This window comes from Plecotus auritus (genome assembly GCF_963455305.1).
Source record: "Plecotus auritus genome assembly, chromosome: 2".
NCBI classification, from domain to species: domain Eukaryota; kingdom Metazoa; phylum Chordata; class Mammalia; order Chiroptera; family Vespertilionidae; genus Plecotus; species Plecotus auritus.
Window position 1 is genome coordinate 226,232,136 of NC_137771.1, and position 20,784 is coordinate 226,252,919.

A 20,784-nucleotide genomic window follows, 5' to 3' on the forward strand; every position below is an offset into this window, starting at 1 on the left:
TCTAATATGCAGCTGGTGGTGCAAACCACCAGTATATGCCATCTTAACTATTCCTCAATGACTAACAACCGAATGGGCTGTGACAGCGGAATGAAGCATCCGGACCATGTGCCGTCATCAGCAGCATCTGCACATCAGGAATATGGGGCCCGTGATGGACATCTAGATGACACACCACTCCTGCCTGCTGTGTCAACTCGTAGCTTTTACTGATTTTGTAGCCTTAGCTGACTAGAGTGGGTCCGGTTTGTTGGGACTGAGCACTCTTCTCATGCTATTTTGTTTTTAATTAGTTTAAGCAACACCGCCCTCCTACACTAGCCTTTTACTAATGTAATTTAGCAAACAAGACAGGTTACTCTACCTAAATGGGATATATGCCATGAGAGTCCACGTTGCTTTTGGTCAAACTCGTAAGCATCTTTCTCTTCAATGAGGCAGCCAGGCCGTGTCTCCAATGCCAAGATGCAGATCTTTGTGAAGACCCTGACTGGTAAGGCCACTGTCCTTGAGGTCGAGCCCAGTGACATCACGGAGAATGTCAAAGCTAAAATCCGTGACAATAGGGCATCCCTCTGACCAGGAGCGTCTGATTCTTGTGGGCAAACACCGAACTCTCTGATTACAACATCCAGACCAGGGGTCCTCAAACTTTTTAAACAGGGGCCAGTTCACTGTCCCTCAGACCCTTGGAGGGCCAGACTATACTTTAAAAAAACAACTATGAACAAATTCCTATGCGCACTGCGGGCCCGGGACGAGTCAGCTGCTAAGCAGGACAGGCAGCGGCACCCGGCGGGCCGGATAAATGTCCTTGGCGGGCCGCATGTGGCCCGCGGGCCATAGTTTGAGGACGCCTGATCCAGACAGAGCCCACCCTGCACTTGGTGCCTCCTCTGCAGGTGGCAGCATCAGAGCGTCCTTCCACCAGCTCCCGCAGAAGTACAACTGCGACAAAATGATCAGCCTCAACCCCGTGCTATCAACTGTCTCAAGAAGTGCGGCCGCACCAACAACCTGCACCCCCTGAAGAAGGTTGAGTAAGGCCCCTCCACCACCTCCTCAGCCCACAGCGGCCTTCTGCTTGAATCCTGTGACCCTGAGACCTCACTAAAGTTGCTCTTTTGTTGACTAGAACAGTTAAAAAAAATCTGCTTGCCTTATCTATCTTAGCAATATTTTCTTAAAGGATGAAAAATATATAAATACTTCCCCATTAAGCCAGATAATATCCATAAAATACATTTTTTACAAGGAAGGAAAAATAGCAAATTCCAGAAAGAATGGCTACATAGATATTCACAAACTTGGACTGCTGTCATTTAAACAGTTTCTTCAGACTGAATGGTGTAGACACAGAAAGCATTTGTGCTCGAGTGTAGCTATAAGCACTCATGCTCACACTCGCTCAGCAGGAGCTCCGTCTCAGAGTCTAATAGAAGCAGTCCGAGTCTTCTAAACAGAACTGTAGTAAAATGAGCTCAACCTTAGGGTCCTTACTGAACACAATTTTAGTTTTCAAAATATAATTTGAATACAGAATTCTTTAAAAGTAATATCTGAAGAGTTAGCCATCATATATATTTTTATTTTATTATAAGAACTTTTAAGTTTTGGGCAGATACAATTGTGACAGAAAACCAGCTTCATACCAAAAATACACTTTCAATTTATCAAGCAAATAAAACAATCTTCATTTATTTGCTTTTTCTAGAATTTAATGTACAGTAAAAATTTGATATTCTATATGACAGATATGTAATAAAACATACATACAAAAAACATGTATTGAATGTTCAGAAACAAAAGTAAAAATAAATAGCAATGATAAAACATTGGAAAAAATAATGCACATTTTAGTCGTGGAAAATTAATTATATATACACAGTTAAACTCAATAGAAAGCCAGCTCTTTAAAATTGCACAAAACAAGGGACCCAAGAAAGCATGAATTTTTATGGCATGTGATACTGTAATCTTAGGGCAATTTGTTGCTTAACTCCCTCCAGGACACAGAACGCTTAGTCTGTAACCCCATGAAAGGTATGCAGTAGTGCTTGAGAAAGACTCTTCCCCAACGCACATTCACCTGTAGTGATCCTATAAAAAAGGCTGCACAGGAAATGCATTAAAAGGAATATTAGCAATTATTGTGCCCACTCCATGCTAAGCAGCCAAAAATGGGCTTCCAAGTAAACATGGTTCAGACAGTTAATATGCTTGATAATTTTTTATACTGAAGATTATTTCTTTGTTGTATAAAAACACTTTAACGATGATTGGCGATCTCAGCACAGAAAATATCCCGGCAAAATGGATGGAGACAGTTTCTGCTTACCTTATTTTCATGAGAAAAATATTCCAGGAGATAAGCATTTATAGAAAAGAAATGGTAATGCTCAATTCACTTACAACTTATCAGGAGTGTTAATCCATTTTTTACAAATGCCTATTTAAACTTCTCTGTAAGAAAACCGAAGGTAGCATTTCCATTTGCATTTATGTATGGCACAGCCCTCACTTCAGATAAAAATACACTTTGGGAAACCAGAAAAGATTGCACAAGGTTAGGGGCAACCTGAAAACCTCTTGGTGAAAAACACTTATGTCCTTTAGGGCAATAAAAAAATATGTGCAGACTTAGTTACAAATATTTACATTTTAAAACAGAAACATGAGTTAGCTATTCAGTCGCTCAATATCAATGATTCACAGGCATTTCAAACAGTGTGATAATGTGTCCGCATGTTTGTGGTCACATTTGAATGCATAGGATACAGTAAAGATTATGGTTCTTCAGTCTGTCACCTATCACATCTATAAAACAAAATTATTTACATTTTGACAGCTGGACAACCAAAAGGACTGAGCAAATAGTTTTATTATCTTGCATAATATAGATTTTAAGAACTACTGATTTCACTCATTTGTTCGACAACTTGTCCTAAAATCTCATCAACGACATCAACATCGTAATTCACTTGCTGAAGATCGAGGTCAGGTACAATCATGGCCAGCAGCTGTCCCACATTAACTCGGAGAGATCGCAGTTTGAAGCTGCAAATACAAATATTACATTTATTTAAAGAAACAAAACACAAATATTACATTTATTAGATAAACATTGCAATACAGTTTAATGTCCATGTAGGGCTTAATACTTATAATTTAATCACTCGTAATTCAATGTAATAATTACATATCTATTGGTAGTCAGTAGTGTTTCGTAACACTAGTGGCTCTTTGCCTTCAACTTTTACAATTTTGACTTGAGCCTGGAGAAACATGGACTGGTAAAATATGTAACTCATCACCTAGAAAATGGTGACAAAACAGCGAGAATCCTGGTTGGAATAAGAGTGCATCTCTGACTCAGCTGCCTGTGAAGAAAAGTAGACAGAACTGTTCCCTAACACATGTTCTATGAGATATCCATCGCTGTGTAAGAGGAGAAAGAAATGGTTCTGTGCCCTAACCGGTTTGGCTCAGTGGATAGAGCGTCGGCCTGCGGACTGAAGGGTCCCGGGTTCGATTCCGGTCAAGGGCATGTACCTTGGTTGCAGGCACATCCCCAGTAGGGGGTGTACAGGAGGCAGCTGATAGATGTTTCTCTCTCATTGATGTTTCAAACTCTTACCCCTCCCCCTTCCTCTCTGTAAAAAATCAATAAAATATATTTATTTTTAAAAAAAAGGAATGGTTCTGTGCTCAAAGACGCTCTTAAAACATTGGGTTAATTAATGCTAAACAAGACTTTTTAAAATGCAAGACTTCATGCTAAAGGTCACTGACTATCCATTTTTTAAATGCATTTACAGGAGACCAATCTGTCTCTCTTACATCGATGTCGCTCTTTCTCACTCTCTCTCTCCCCGCCCTTCCCTTCCACTCTCTCTAAAAGCAATGGGGAAAAAATATCCTCAGGTGGGGATTAAAAAATAAATAAAAGATCATCAGTTACTCAAAGGTTAGTGTGCAAGAGAGTCATCTGGGATGTTTCAGTGTCCAGTTTAATAAACCGCACTGTGGCCCACGGACCTGCATTTCTACAAGCAACATAGGTGCTGTGGCTCCTGTTCTTAGAAACACCAGTGGGGAGTTTTTTCCTGAACCCTTCCCTCCATGCTTATGTGTAGCACTCCACATAACAGATTTAGTGAAGTCCTTCAAAAACTAAGCTAGAAAACAGTACTAATATAATTGATGGCAAGTGAGGGTAGTAGATTATTTCTCAACAGTACCTTTTAGCTCTGAAGTCCTATCATATTAGCAAAAAAGTTGCACAGTCTTAGCCCTTAATGTCTATTTATGAATGGCAAACCATCAACACGGCACCAACACTGTCCCCCACACCACCTGAACTTCTCCACTCTCAAAAACACATCAAAACAGAAACCCAGTTCCATTTTATACGTTACTGAGATAGGGTGAGGGTAATCATTCACTTGCTGTTTTCTGATTTTCACAGAACTTCTTCCTAATAATCACTTGTACTATGGCAATTTTTAGTAACGGTGGGATTTCCCAAAAGTTAAGATGGGGGAAGGCACATAGTAGTAAAAGGAGGATAGCAGACCTTAAAGAAATGGTGCCAAATACAAAAGTAAAAGAAATCAAACATTCCAAACCACTCTGACCAATCCAGAGCTTCAGTCCTTCGGAGCTCCTATTTCACCTTAAGTTGGACCTAAACTGTTAGTCTCTGAAGGGAAGGATGATAATATGCACTTCTCTTTCTCTGTCTATGACAATGTTGGGGTCACAGCAGTCAGTAACTGCTCTGGATAGAGTAGCTGTTAGATGTGTGATAGCAAATTAGTATCTCATAACCAGAACTACAGCACAGCAAAGTGGCTCAATTGAAATTACCTTTCCCCATCGGCGTAATTTACAGACTCTTCAATATTACTTGAAGTTGAAACATCTGTTCCTCTCTGTTGATTTGCAGATTTTAATTGTTCAATTTCAGTTTTCAGTTCTTCACACTGTGAACGAATTTGTGATTTCTCCATTTGCAGTATTTCAACCTGACAAGAAAATTAAAGTTACTGTAAAATTTAGAAATGCGGATATCAAAGTACAAATTTAAGCTAAGAAATGTAGAAAACCTGCTTCATGAAAATTACCACAAAAAAACATTAGACAAAACCCCCAATGGCTTTCAATGTTTGGTTTCATTTTCCCATCTTTGTACATTGAAAGGAACAAAAGTCCATTACAACTTACTAAAAATATATACGGTACCTGCAAACTAGGAAACCAAGATTAAAATGCCTAAAGGACGCTGATGTCACAGTGGCTTGTTTCTGGCACATGCCCCACTCTGGGTTAGAACACAACCTCAGACTGACTGTGGGCGATGATGTCATCCGGCTCCTACGCAGTAACACGGAGACGGAGCCTGACTGAGCAGTGAGGTCAGCAGGATTTCCGGAACGGCCATGTTGTTTCCACATTCTACTTAGCAGAGGAAAACCCTCCTTTCAAACACCATGTACACATCCTACATAATAACAGCCCTCTATGCTAAGTGTCTGGTCGCCCAGTAGGCCGTTCAACCAATCCTATATAATAATCCTATATAATAAAGAGGTGATATGCAAATTGACTGTCACTCCCAACACACAAGATGGCCGCCCCCATGTGGTCAAAGATGGCCAACACCATGTGGACACAAGACGGCCAGCAGGGGAGGGCAGCTGTGGGCAATCAGGCCAACAGGGGAGAGCAGTTAGGGGTGACCAGGCTGGCAGGGGAGGGCAGTTAGGGGTGACTGGGCCGGCAGGGGAGGGCAGTTAGGGGTGACCAGGCCGGCAGGGGAGGGCAGTTAGGGACAACCAGGACTACAGGGGAGGGCAGTTGGGGGGGACCAGGCCTGCAGGGGAGGGCAGCTGGGGGGATCAGGCCTGCAGGGGAAGGCAGTTAGGTGCAATCAGGCTGGCAAGGGAAGTTAGGGGTTACCGGGCCAGCAGGGGAGGGCAGTTAGGGGTGACCAGGCTGGCAGGGGAGGGCAGTTAGGGGCAATCGGGCCGGCAGGGGAGGGCAGTTGAGGGAATCGGGCCGGCATGTGAGCAGTTAGGCATCAATCAGGCTGGCAGGGGAGTGGTTAGGGGTGATTAGGCTGGCAGGCAGGCAGGCGAGCAGTTGGGAGCCAGCAGTGCTGGATTGTGAGAGGGATGTCCGACTGCCCGTTTAGGCCCAATCCCACTGGATGGGATCGGGCCTAAACGGGCAGTCAGACATCCCTCTAGGGGTCCCAGATTGGACAGGGTGCAGGCTGGGCTGAGGGACACACACTCCGTGCACGAATTCCCTGCACCGGGCCTCTAGTCAAAGCATAATATGCTAATGATATGCTAAGGCCGCTCAACCGCTCACTATGACGTGCACTGACCACCAGAGGGCAGACAGTTGACTAGTCTACCAGTTGCTATGACATGCACTGACCACCAGGGGGCAGACACTCAATGCAAGAGCTGCCCCCTGGTGGTCAATGCACTCCCACTGCTCAGCCAGAAGCCAGGCTCACAGTTAGCGTGCACAGCGGCAGTGGCGGGAGCCTCTCCCACCTCTGCGGCAGCGCTAAGGATGTCTGACTGACAGCTTAGGCCTGCTCCCCACCAGGAGCGGGCCTAAGCCGTCACTTAGAAACCCCTGAGGGCTCCCAGACTGCGAGAGGGCGCAGGCTGGGCTGAGAGACCCCATCACCCCCTGAGTGCACGAATTTCATGCACTGGGCCTCTAGTGATACATAAAATAATTTTCCTTAAAAAGTAGCTACCAAATTTGACCTGGAGGCAGTGCAGAGGCCAATACTTAGTTCTTGATAATAAAATCTCCTTCTTCCTCAGTAAAGAACCCCCGAATAGACTGCAGTTCCAAGGCACCCATTAGCCAGGTAACTTAAGTCCCAACAGATGGAATATACAACTTTTAGGAACAGCATCTTCCTCTTTCCTTCTGCTTTGAACGTTAGCTAAATGAGGGCTGGGCCGGAAAAGCCAGCTCAGACCACAACTGCACACTGTGAAGCAAAGCAACAAAGTCCTGTGCACTACAGGACACGTACCAGACGCGTCATCACCGCTGAATCCCAGCAATGCCCATCACCTCCAGACAGTTTCAGAACCAAAACTGCCCTTCACATTTTCATATGCCCCCAGAAGGCCTAATCCTCAGCAGAGAACCAGGACAGTGACATGCAATCAGTGGAAATTCGTACTAAGCGATATATTTCAATCCGGCAGCTGGCAGTGGTCTCAGGTTGAGATGCCACTGGATTCCCATGACGACCAGGATGCTGAGTGACAGAACTCACCTCACTTTTATACTGGTCCCTCTCGACAGTGCATTTGTCCAGCTGTCGAAACACATCATCAAGCTGCACAACCATTTCATCCATCTCGCTCTTACTCTCATTGTTGGAACACTGACTACACTCATGCTTCACGTGCTGCAAAGCACTGCACTGTTTTTTCAGCCTTTCTATTTCGTCCAGAGCTTGCCGATACTGAGACACCATGTGGTCTACACTTTCAGATTTGCCATTAATACTTTCAAGTAAATACACAGCATCGGTTTCGGTAGATTGATGGCAAGTTTCCTTCTTCACGTATTTGTCATTCATTTCCAGTATCCTCTGTTGTAACAGCCTGATTTGGTCAGTAAACATATGACACTGTCTTTTATAATCTTCTTTTTCTTGGGTAACTAGAAGCAGCTCATTTCTCAGTTCATTTATCTGGCACCCAGCATCACCCACAGCTTTATCAAAGGTCTCCTGCATTTCCTGTGGCTTCCCTTCAGCTTCCACACAGGATGGTGGTGCAGCCGTATCGTTTCTTGTATTGAGGTCATCTTCAATAGTCTCTTCCTTTTTAACCACCACGCCTGGGACTTCAGTCTGGGTGGCCACAGCAGTTGCCTGCTCACACCTGGATGGCAAGGTACCTGTTGAACTCGTCTGGTCACAAGGTTCACTGTCACCCATAGGCTCATCCTGAACAGTACTTTGCTCGATGTGACTCTGTTCTGGTTTCACTTCAGCATTATGCTCTACGGCAGGCTTGGGAGTACTGTTTTCTTCTAAGATGATGACATCATCATCCTCTTTATAAGCTGGATTTTCAAATGCTTGATTACTCAATCTCGGAGTCTTTGCATTCAAAATTGAGGAACGAGTAGTAGAAAGTCTCCGTTTCATGCTGCAAAAGATTTTATATGCGAATGAAGTTATGAAATATAGATATGAACAAAATAGATGACTTTGAATTACTCTACCTTAAAATCTGAATACTCATGCTTATTTTTTTAATATATATTTTATTGATTTTTTACAGAGAGGAAGGAAGAGGGATAGATAGTCAGAAACATCGATGAGAGAGAAACATCGATCAGCTGCCTCTTGCACACCTCCTACTGGGGATGTGCCCGCAACCAAGGTACATGCCCTTGACCGGAATCGAACCTGGGACCTTTCAGTCCGCAGGCCGACGCTCTATCCACTGAGCCAAACCGGTTTTGGCACTCATGCTTATTTTTTAAAACAGTGATATATTATTGCACAGTACTACCCAATGAGTTAATGTGGTACAGATCCTCTTCTCCCTCTACAGCTGAAAAAACACTGCTGAGATGTCGTTAAAGTATCAGATCTGTATCCTGCCAGCATCTCTTCATTTGCTGTCCTCTGGGCACTTCAAGGTACCCACATCCAAACCAGAATGCACCACCACCGCAGGTCCGCCCTTTGTATTCTAAAGCTCAGTGAGCGGCACTGCCATCCCTATCCGCCCATCATGATTTGTATCAACATTCAGTGATCAAGTGAGCCACGAAGCAAACCAGTATGCCCTATCCTTTCATGTAAAACAATATTCCCTCATTAAAAACTGCCTCATTTTCTTCATTTCCTTAGGTTTCTGTGAATTTATCACCGATTACTTTTTGCGCCACTTTTAAAGGGATATTTGTACTAGTTTCCTGGTTAGGCCTTCTGTGTCAGACCTCACGTTTCCTTGATTTAAGATTTTCTGCCCCAACCAGGTGGCTCAGTTGATTGGAACATCATCCCTTGCACTGAAAGGTTGCTGGTTCGATTCCCAGTCAGGGCACATACCCAGGTTGCAGAAACGATCCCAGTAGGGGTGCATACAGGAGGCAATGGCTCGATGATTCTCTCTGACATCAACATTCCTCTCTATTCCCCCACTTCCTCTCTCTCAAAAATAAAAAATTAAAATAAAAAATGTATCCTAAGAGGAGGATTAAAAAAAAAAAGAAAGAACTTCCTTTCTTGCCTTATTCTCTATCAAAGGGGTACAAATTCTAATAAAATCTTGAGAAGGCGTACACAGGACATAAGAATGTAAAATTTTGCTGATGAAGATGTCTTTATTTACCTGGTGTGTTTACTGGCTTGGTTTTATACAGACTTTCAGGTAGGAAGTTACTTTCTCAAAACTGTAGAAGCATCACTGATTCCCACCTACACTCAGTGTGTCTGCAGGCCTCACCCTGCCTTTGTACAGTTTGTTTCTCCTCTCTAACAGCAGCTCTGTTCCCCCGAGTCTAAAACTTCAAGACGTGCCCTAGCCGGTTTGGCTCAATGGATAGAGCGTCGGCCTGCAGAATGAAGAGTCCTAGGTTCGATTCTGGCCAAGGGCACATGCCCGGGTTTAGTGGGCTCGATCCCCAGTAGGGGGCCTGAAGGATTTTCTCTCATCATTGATGTTTCCATCTCTCTCTCCTTCTCCCTTCCTCTCTGAAATCAATAAAGAAATATATTTAAAAACAAAAACAAAAAAAAATTGGAATGACGCTTTCCCCAGACATTATGCTGTGTACGTAGTGGAATAAAGTCTTTCTTCCATTACTACCTCCCTTTGTTTTCGGATTCCCTATTCAGATGCTGACCTTCCTGTCTCCTCTTTTTCTACCTTCCAACTGCTTGCCTTTCCGTTCTAAGAGGCTTACTTGTCCAACATCTACCCACCTCCCAGTAAATGTCACTTGGTTTCGTCACTCCCTTTCAATTTGTACATGGTGATCCTTGGCCATCTCTTTCTATTTCAGAGTGCGGGCTGGGCTTGTGACCCAAGAGCACGCAAACACTCCGCATCCAGAGCTTTTATCTTGGGAACGCAGTGAGCAGAGGAAGAGAGAGGGACTTCTCACCGCTCAGTATTCAAATTTATGCTCACTCCTGTTTTCAAAACAGTGGCGCACTGACACCTTCAGCAGAAAAACTGCTCCACAAGGTCACCTTCCCACACAGCAAGAGAGCAAGCAAGCCTCCTGTTCTCGGCCTACTTTCCACCTTCAGAAGAACCGGTGTTTCCAAGTTCTGATCTGTGCAGGTCTCCGGAGTTAACCAGTTGATTGGAAATTGCCCCATTATTTTTCTTACCAGGCTCATTCCTAATTTGTCATTGTCACAGACTTTGACTCTATGAATTTGAGGAATATAGGCTTTAAAAATTAATGAAAATTTTCTCTATTCTCTTCTTCCATTTTAATGATAGTCACTTTTAAACATAAATTCCATCATTTTTTCTCTGTAAACTACAGATATTTCTTTTTCTAACTTTGTCTGGAACCATATTTATGAAGAAAAACCAAGGATACAAAGGAGACTGGTTTTAAAAAAATTCACACAAGTTTTTAGTTAAGTAGCAGTCCAGCCCCAAAAGAAGTCCCCTGAATGTGAGCTGTAAGGTCAGCTCCATGTACATATGCATAAAGGCAATTATTTCTATCTTTCCTAAGATCACAAATCCCTTGGAGAATTTAATGGTCACAAAACCTCTGCAAAACTCTCGCTTCACTATCTCAGAGAACCTTGTTCCAATGTTTCCCTTTCAACAATAAGCATCAGGTGTAGTCGGTCTGATCCACCAGTTCACTCGCCTCACCTGTTCATTCCATTCCCTCTGAATGGGCCCTGTGCTTTCAGGGTTTCAGGAACCAGCTGAAGTAAGCACAACCTCATCACGAAGCCTTCCGGGTCATTCCAGTCAAGAGTGCTCACTAATTGTTCAAACCACTATCACTCATCCTTTTTTTCCCTTCCTTCTCCAACCATTCATCCAAAATATACAGTGTCGAGAAACCAAGATGGCGGCATAGGTGAACACCTAAACTGTTGCCTCGCACAACTATTTCAAAACTACAGCTAAGTCCTAACCGGTTTGGTTCAGTGGATAAAGCGTCGGTCTGCGGACTCAAGGGTCCCAGGTTCGATTCCGGTCAGAGGCATGTACCTTGGTTGCGGGCACATCCCCAGTGGGGGGTGTGCAGGAGGCAGCTGATTGATGTTTCTCTCTCATCGATGTTTCGGACTCCCTCTCCCTTCCTCTCTGTAAAAAGTCAATGAAATATATATTTTTTAAAAAACCTACAGCTAAAAGACAGAACGAACATCATCCAGAACCACAGGAAAGCTGGCTGAGTGGAAATTCTACAACTAGAAGGAAAGAGAGGGGAACACAGAGACGCAGAGGAGGTACGGAGACACGCACGTGGAGAGGACGGGCGGCTGAGTGCCTGGCTAGCTTTCTCTAGCGGGAGGAAGGCAGAAGCTCCCGACTGTGCTGAACTCCAATTCCGACTGCACTGAACCCCAGTTTTGGACGAAACCCTGGGGACCCAGACTCATACGGGGGGAGTCTGGACTGTCGGGAAAAGAGAGGAGCGCGCCCTAACCCGTTTGGCTCGGTGGATAGAGCGTCGGCCTGCGGACTCAAGGGTCCCAGGTTCGATTCCGGTCAAGGGCATGTACCTTGGTTGCGGGCACATCCCCGGTGGGGAGTGTGCAGGAGGCAGCTGATCGATGTTTCTCTCTCATCGATGTTTCTCACTCTCTATCCCTCTCCCTTCCTCTCTGTAAAAAATCAATAAAATATATTTAAAAAAAAAAAAAGAGAGAGAGGAGCGCATGGAAACTCAGGGGAGCCGCGAAAGGCAGAGGTCTGGGGCCACGCTCGCGAGTGCGCGCAGAGAGGACTGGCTGCTGAGTGTGCCGCTGGCTTTCTCTAGCGGGAGGAAGGCGGAGGCTCCCGACTGCGCTGAACTCCAGTTCCAGGCGAGAATCTGGGAATCCAGATTCACTGGGGGAGAAACTGGACTGTCTGGCAGCGGGCGAAACTCGAGGGCAGCTTTCTCTCAGAGGTGCTTGCAGCGATTACCGAGGGACACTGAGACCCAGGGGCCTCATAGGGCAGGGCTGATGGGAAGCTAAAGCTGTCTGCTCCGCCCTGAGACTCCGCCCCATCCAAGCTGAGCACAGAGGCTTTTGCAATTTTGCAAGTCTTGTCTCATAAGGGTGTCTCCAGCACAGAAGTTCTCCCAGCGTAGACACAGCTGATCCTCACAGCCAATTGGCCTGGAGGTCAATTCCTCCCAGTGAGACCAACAACAATCAAGACTTAATTACAACAAGGCTGAGCACATAGTCCACAAAGGGGTGCACCAAGAGTGTCCACCTCAGGTTAACTGGGGAAGCTGAGCCACTGTGCCCTATAAGACACCTAGCACACAAAGCTACTGTACCAACTCAGGGAAGCAGAGACAAAGAAATAGATCACAAATGAAAGAAATGGAGGAAAACAAATGACTGGATATAGAGTTCAAAACCATGGTTATAAGGTTACTCAAGAATTTTCTAGAAAAGACCGATAAATTTAGTGAGACCCTTGAGGATATGAAAAAGGACCAACTAGAAATTAAACATACACTGACTGAAATAATACAGAGACCTAACAGCAGACTAGAGGATTGCAAGAATCAAGTCAGAGATATGAATTACAAAGAAGCAAAAAACACTCAACTGGAAAAGCAAAAAGAAACAAGAATCCAAAAATTTGAAGCTAGTGTAAGGAGCCTCTGGGACAACCTCAAGCGTACCAACATCAGAATTATGGGGGTGCCAGAAGAAGAGAGAGCAAGATATTGAAAACCTATTTGAAGAAATAATGACTGAAAACTTCCCCCACCTGGTGAAAGAAATAGACTTACAAGTCCAGGAAGCGCACAGAACCCCAAACAAAAGGAATCCAAAGAGGACCACACCAAGACACATCATAATTAAAATGCCAAGAGCAAAAGACAAAGAGAGAATATTAAAAGCAGCAAGAGAAAAACAGTTAATTACCTACAAGGGAGCACCCATATGATTGTCAGCTGATTTCTCAACAGAAACTATGCAGACAAGAAATATTCAAAGTGATGAATAGCAAGAACCTACAACCAAGATTACTCTACCCAGCAAAGCTATCATTCAGAATTGAAGGGCAGATAAAGAGCTTCACAAATAAGAAAAAGCTAAAGGAGTTCATCACCACCAAACCAGTATTATATGAAATGCTGAAAGGTATTCTTTAAGAGGAAGAAGAAAAAGGTAAAGATAAAAATTATGAACAACAAATACATGTCTATCAACAAGTGAACCTAAAAATCAAGTGAATTAAAAATCTGAGGAACAGAATAATCTGGTGAATATAATAGAATCAGGGGCATAGAAAGGGAGTGGACTGACAATTCTCAGGGGAAAGGGGTGTGGGGGGTGCAGGAAGAGACTGCACAAAAATCGTACACCTATGGATGAGGACAGTGCAGAGGAGGTAAGGGCAGAGGGTGGGGTGGGAACCAGGTGGAGGGGAGTTATGGGGGGAAAAAAGAGGAACAAGTGTAATAATCTGAACAATAAAGATTTATTAAATTAAAAAATATATATATATATATATATACAGTGTCATGGGCTATGCTAAAAATGTATAGGTCACACTTAACATTATAATATTACTAGAGGCCTGGTACACGGATTCTTGCACAGATGGGATCTGGCCTGCAGGCCCAGATCGGGGGTGGGGCTGATCGGGGGCATGGCAGGACAGGGGGAGGGCTGGCCTGCCCCACCTCCTGGTCAAACTCCCAGTCGAACTCCCCCGAGTTGAGGGGACAATTTGCATATTAGTCTTTTATTATATAGTATACTGTTAATTATTTTGTTTTCTTCTTTACTTAGATACTGACAACTCTAAAAGCAGAAACCGCCCCGGCCAGTGTAGCTCAGTTAGTTGGAGCATTGCCCCATACAACAAAAATTTGCAGGTTCGATTCCCAGTCAGGCATGTAAGGGAGGCAACCAATCGATCTCTCTCTCACATTGATGTTCCTCTCTCTCTCTCTCTCTCTCTCTATCTCTCTCTCAAAAGAAAAAAAAAAAATCAGTAAAAACATCCGTGAGTAATGAGTAAAAAAAGAAAAAGCAGAAAATTTCATGCTATAGGAAATCTCAAAGAGGTAAAAATTTGATCCAATTCCACAATAAATACAATTAATATTTGTAATTTACTTAAATAAGTGGCTTAAGTGGGATAGGATAAGTACATGTAGATACTATAAGCAGTCACTTGTCCTTAAGACTTTTTACATGCACCTAAACCACAATTTCTTAGACGTGCCTACAAGTGCCCAGGAAAGTCTCTGTTTAATTCTGTCTCACCCAATGGGAAGCACATTTTTGCCACTGACCTGTTGCTCTCAGGCTCAGACTGGGGTGAACCCCTGTTGTTTACAAGTCTTGATGCATAAGTGTTCGCTGCTTCTGAAATATGTCCTCTTGGAACACTGTCCTTCACGGGAGAAAAACTTTGACTTGGCAAAGAGATTGTTCGAAACAACAGTTCAGTATCAATCTGTTGGAGGGAAAAAAAATTCTTAAAGGAATTTTTTTAACGAACAAGGCCCAAAACACAACACATTATTTTCCTTTTTCCCCTTATGCAGAAGATGCTGAGAACTATCCTCCCCTGCCACTTCCTGTGCTACTCTAGGGAGCAACATACAACAGGCCAATGAGCCACATCCATCCTGCAAGTGAGCTAAGAACGGTTTTATGTTTTTTAAGGTGTGAACAAAACAAATGAAAAATATGCAACAGAGACTATATGTAGTCCACAAAGCCCAGAACATTCACTATCTGGTCTTTTACAGAAAAGATTTGTTGGCCCTGTACTATATATACAACTTACGGAGATATAATAAAAACTTTTGTTCTAAGAGAAATAAGTTACAGATAGTCATAAGGATACTGCCTTTAAAAACAAGTAAACTCACTATTCTTAGCCCCCAGTTCTGTTCTCACCCCCAATCCTAAGCTTTATACAAGAAAACATTTCAACATAATGACAAGCAAACATACACATCTGCAGCAGACCAAAACTTCCCACACAAGTAGGGGCACCTAGTCACATACTCAGAACAGGCTCCTCAGCACCAATAAGCAATCAGAAAGAAAGAAAAAGGTAGGGAGAGTGGTCAACGAAGAGAAAGAAAACGCCACAGCTTCCGTCCAGGTTAGGACTAGAACCTGGCTCCTGGGTGTTCCTGCGTACCTTTCCTTGACTGCCTAGCAACAGGATTCTAAAAAGAATGTCTGCCTTTCCTCAGAAGATGCCCTGCCCTGGCCCGTGTTGCTCAGTGGATAGAGCATCGGCCTATGGACTGAAGGGTCCCGGGTTCGATTCCTGGTCAAGGGCACATGCCCAGGTTGCAGGCTCAATCCCCAGTAGGGGGCGTGCAGGAGGCAGCCGATCCATGATTCTCTCTCATCATGGATGTTTCCCTTTCTCCCTCTCCCTTCCTCTCAGAAATCAATAAAATTAGATATTAAAAAAAAAAAAAAGATGCCGGAACCGGTGTGGCTCAGTGGATAGAGCGTCGGCCTGCGGACTGAAGGGTCCCGGGTTCGATTCCGGTCAGGGGCATGTACCTTCGTTGCGGGCACATCCCCAGTGGGAGGTGTGCAGGAGGCAGCTGATCGATGTTTCTCTCATCGATGTTTCTGGCTTTCTATCCCTCTCCTTTCCTCTCTGTAAAATATCAATAAAATATATTTAAAAAAAAAAAAAAAAAGATGCCCAACTAAATAATAAAACTGAATAGTTTAGCACTGCCAGTGTGGCTCAGTGGTTGAGCATCAACCTAAGAGGTCGCCGATTCCTGATCAAGAACATGCCAGGGTTTCGGGCTCGATCCCCAGTAGGAGACATGCAGGAGGCACTCAAGTGATCGACCAATCAATGTTTCTCTCTCATTGGTGATGTTTCTATTGCTCTCTCCCTTGTTCTATTTAAAAAAATTTTTTTTGTTTTTGGAACAGTTTGAATGAAGTTGTTGGGTTAAGAAGTCAGGGTTCGAAAGAGGGCAAGGAGGGGTACAATAAAAGAGAAATAGTTGAACTGAAAGAACAAGATCACTTCAATTTGTGTGCAACTCCTAAGCTTTAAAAATATCTGTGCCCTAGCCCGTTTGCCTCAGTGGTTAGAGAGTCAGCCCTCGGACTGTAGGGTCTCGAGTTCGATTCCCAGTCAAGAGCCAGGTGAGGCCTGTGAGGCAACCAATCTATGTTTCTCTTTTTCTCCCCTCCTTCCCCCCAACCCCCTGGGCAACTCCTGTTAAAAAAAAAAAAAAAAAAAATCAATGGGAAAAATATTCTCATGTGAGGATTAACAAAAAACATTTGTTAAAGTAATCTCTACCCAACATAAGACACGGCTATAAAATGGAAGGCTTCATTACCTGAGGGATCCTTTCCAGTTGTCTGATCCTGAATTTGTCCTTGTCTCTTAAAAAAAAAAAAGAAAGAAAAACATATTTAAATCTACTTCGCCATGACTGTTCAATTTTGTCTTGCAGAGACTCGACATTTCACTCCCAAGTCCCTGGAATGTGCACGCCAGAATCAACGGTGTGTTAGTGTTCCTTCCACCGCTACCTCCCACCGCTAACGCCCCCGGGCCTCAGCTTGTCCTCCCCACTGTTTACAGGCCTTGGAATGGGAATACCACACAGGCCTCCACTGGTCTACCCTCATCCTGCTGGATTTAAACAGTGCACCATAAATCAAAAGTTCCAGAAAGTTCTGTGAACTCTGCCCTATGTGTGCAGCACATCAGTCTAAGTTCACCAAGGCTGACCGACCATCACTCGTTACCTAGCGTCCCTAGCCCACCTCCATTTCCACAAGCCCACTCACATATTTCCTCTAGTTAAGCCGACAAATCATTGTGCCTGTACATTCTCATCCTACCTTCAAGGCCTATTACAAAAATGTCCTTCATGAGTTTTCCTGATCCATGTTGCCCTCTGCATCCTGGGGCCAGAAGAAATCTTCCTCATGGCCTTCCCAATAGGACTAGATCACGCCTTGCACCGTATTTGTTAACTTCTAAGTGGTAATATTCTCATCTCACCTTCCCTGTAAGGCTATCCTTCCTAGCTAACAAAAGAGTAATATGCAAATTGACTGACACTCCAAGACACAAGATGGCCGCCCCCATAAGATCAAAGATGGCTGCACCCATGTGGACACAAGATGGCCAGCAGGGGAGGGCAGTTGGGGGCGACCAGGCCAGCAGGGGAGGGCAGTTGGGGGGGGACCAGGCCTGCAGGGGAGGGCAGTTGGGGGCAACCAGGCTGGCAGGGGAGGGCAGTTAGGGGTTACCAGGCCAGCAGGGGAGGGCAGTTGGGGGCGACCAGGCTGGCAAGGGAGGGCAGTTAGGGGTTACTGGGCCAGCAGGGGAGGGCAGTTGGGGGCAACCAGGCTGGCAAGGGAGGGCAGTTAGGGGTTACTGGGCCAGCAGGGGAGGGCAGTTGGGGGCAACCAGGCTGGCAAGGGAGGGCAGTTAGGGGTGACCAGACCAGCAGAGGGCAGTTGGGGGCAACCAGGCCTTCAGGAGAGGGCAGTTAGGGGTGACAGGGCCGGCAGAGAAGGGCAATTGGGGCGACCAGGCCAGCAGGGGAGGGCAGTTAGGGACGACCAGGCTGGCAGGAGAGGGCAGTTAGGGGTGACCAGGCCAGCAGGGGAGGGCAGTTAGGGGCAATTGGGCTGGCTGGAGAGCAGTTAGGCGTCGATCAGTCTGGCAGGGGAGTGGTTAGGGGGGTGATCAGGCAGGCAGGCAGGCGAGCGGTTGGGAACCAGCAGTCCTGGATTGTGAGAGAGATCCCAGATTGGAGAGGGTGCAGACTGTACTGAGGGACACCCGCCCCCGTGCACAATTTTCGTGCACCGGGCCTCTAGTAAGCTCATAAAGGACAGTATTCACTTTATGATGCATCTGTGTGTGGCCCCAAAATACAAACTATTCTGTATGCAAACTACCTTGTACATAGAGCAGCAATAAACATGGATGACAAAAAGAGCAGGTGTCCACAGAATAAACTTTTTTTAAAAAGCACCTGCTGTTATGCACCCAACAAAATCTTTTCTTGGGTCATAATCTTTTTGGCTGTACAATCAACCCCTGAACAAGGGTCTGAGCTATGCAGGTACTCCTAAACATGGACTTTTGCTCAATAAACACAGTCAGACCTCTGTATCCCTAGGTTTCACATCTGCAGATTCAACCAACCACGTACACAGAGGGCCAACTTAAGTTGTAGGCAGATTTTTGACGGCAGGATTAAGGTGCCCCTAACCCCCAGCCTCCACCCCGCTGTTCAAGTCAGCGAATACTGCAGACGCATTAATTCTTTTCCCACCGCAAATCAGTGCTGCCCTGACCGGTTTGGCTCAGTGGATAGAGCATCAGCCTGCGGACTGCATGGTCCCAGGTTCGATTCCAGTCAAGGGCATGTACCTTGGTTGCGGGTACATCCCCAGTAGGGAGTGTGCAGGAGGCAGCTGATCGATGTTTCTCTCTCATCGATGTTTCTAACTCTCTATCCCTCTACCTTCCTCTGTAAAAAATCAATAAAATATATTTAAAAAAAAAAAAAATCAGTGCCACCCTCACCTCTTTTTGTAGGTTTTTTCATAAGTTGGATGCACCAAATCTTCATCTTCAGGTTCTTCTGGAACATCACAATTTCTAGTCAGAAAAATCACAGGAAGAACAGGTCAGCAGTGCCTAGTCATACACCTGGAACAGTATTTCCTCCTTCCAAAAAAGGGCACGCCCAACTATCTGGTACCTGAACTGTGGGTCAGGGTTATTGGAGCAATACCATTTTTCTGGGAGTTGATCTATCCCATCTGGTAATTTTCGCCACTTTAGACAGGAATCACACTGAACCCATGTCTGATCAGGACGTTTCCTGTAATAAAAAAAAAAATATTAGCATGGAAACATGGATGCTAACTACACTTCCATTAGCTTTTCCATATCATTTCCATCATAAAAACTCATGACATCTATTATTGTGTACAGCAAGTTAAACCAAAACAATTTTGATTACCTTCAAAAGGTTAAAAATGACAGACCAATTTAAGCAAAATGACTTAAATGTATTATTTAATAGCATACTATTAAACTTGCTCCATAATAAAAAAATCAAACAACTCAAAATATTTCAAATGCCTTGCTCTGAAATCTATAGTGTTAGTACCTACAAAGACAAATCTATATATAAAAGCCAGCGACCAAAACGCCCTAACGACCAGACAAACGGTCGCTATGACGCCCACTGCACCCTCGAACTGGCCTAATCAGGGGGTGGGCCAGCCCACCCCACCCCGATTGGACCACAGCCCCTCCCCCCAGCAAGCCCCACCCGATCGTCCCCGAGAATTGAGGGCAGGGCCCATCAGACAATTGCCTGCAGCCCCCCCCCCCAGCCAACCCAGCCCTGATTGGTTCCCGACTGGGTTAGGCCAGCTGGCTAACCTCCTGCCGTCTCCTCCTCCCGACAGGCCCAGCCCCAATCCACCGATTGGGGCCGGGCCAGCTGGACCCCACCCGTGCACGAATTCGTGCACTGGGCCTCTAGTCTAGTATATTTATTAGCAAAATAAGTCACCAGGTACAGAAAACAGACAAGTTGTATTACTACAGTTTAGGCAACTTTTTATAATTGTATTACATTTTTATCCTCTATTGTAGCACATCTCTGAACAACTTAAAATTTATATATTCTTCCAGTTTATAAAGTACTTCCTTATTTTTATCATTTAAAAATTACACTGATCCTGTAAAAAAAATTGATAGACTCATTTAGCATGAAGACTTCACCTTAATGCCTGTAACTTTTTAAATGTAGTTTTTTTAAAAAATGCATTTACACAGTTAGATGAAACTTCAAACAGTCCAGAAGTTTGTAAATAAATAGAAACTGATTTCAGGTTACATTATTGCATGTGTAGACACACACAAAAAAAACCGGGAAATTAATACACTGAGTTGTATCTTTGTTTTTCTTTTCTTTTTTCTTAAACATATTTTATTGACTTTTTACAGAGAGGAAGGGAGAGGGATTGAGAGTTTGAAACAAGGATGAGAGAGAAATATCGATCAGCTGCCTCCTGCACACCTCCTACTGGGGATGTGCCTGCAACCAAGGTACGTGCCCTTGACCGGAATCGACACTCTATCCACTGAGCCAAAGCGGTTAGGGCTGTATCTTTGTTTTTCATTATACATCTTGAATATCTTCCCATCGGTACATACAGTACACATCAGTACTCATTCACAGGATTATTACTATGTGCTCAGTGTGCTTCTGAGTGTTTGTCAGGCATCATATCTTTTAACTAGAGGCCCAGTGCACGAAATTCGTGCGTGGGTAGGGTCCCTAGGCTGGTGATCGGGGCCGATCTCCGGATTAACCAGTGGGGCGATTGGAGGCCCCGCTGGCACTCGCCTTGGGTGACCTGGAGCCTGTGGGCTGGGGGCAGCTCCTGCATTGAGCATCTGTCCCCTGGTGGTCAGTGAGCATCATAGCAACCAGTTGTTCCAGCGGTCGGTCTGCTGTTCATTCAATTTGCATATTAGGCTTTTATTATAT

The 20,784-nt window shown here is 44.6% G+C and overlaps 1 protein-coding gene across 2 annotated transcripts in view; it reads right to left on the reverse strand.

The window, feature by feature from the left end:
* Window positions 1-1,682: 1,682 nt before the first annotated feature.
* Window positions 1,683-20,784, reverse strand: part of MORC3 (MORC family CW-type zinc finger 3) — a 50,068-nt gene continuing 30,966 nt past the window's right edge. For both annotated transcript variants that reach the window (XM_080658288.1, XM_080658287.1), the window contains 7 exons: window positions 18,976-19,098; window positions 18,798-18,872; window positions 16,582-16,627; window positions 14,533-14,696; window positions 7,319-8,204; window positions 4,870-5,027; window positions 1,683-3,057 (listed from right to left, as the gene is read on the reverse strand). In XM_080658288.1, coding sequence (XP_080514414.1) covers window positions 2,904-3,057; window positions 4,870-5,027; window positions 7,319-8,204; window positions 14,533-14,696; window positions 16,582-16,627; window positions 18,798-18,872; window positions 18,976-19,098 — 1,606 coding nt within the window. In that variant the 3' untranslated portion in view covers window positions 1,683-2,903. The remainder of the gene's footprint in view (window positions 3,058-4,869; window positions 5,028-7,318; window positions 8,205-14,532; window positions 14,697-16,581; window positions 16,628-18,797; window positions 18,873-18,975; window positions 19,099-20,784) is intronic.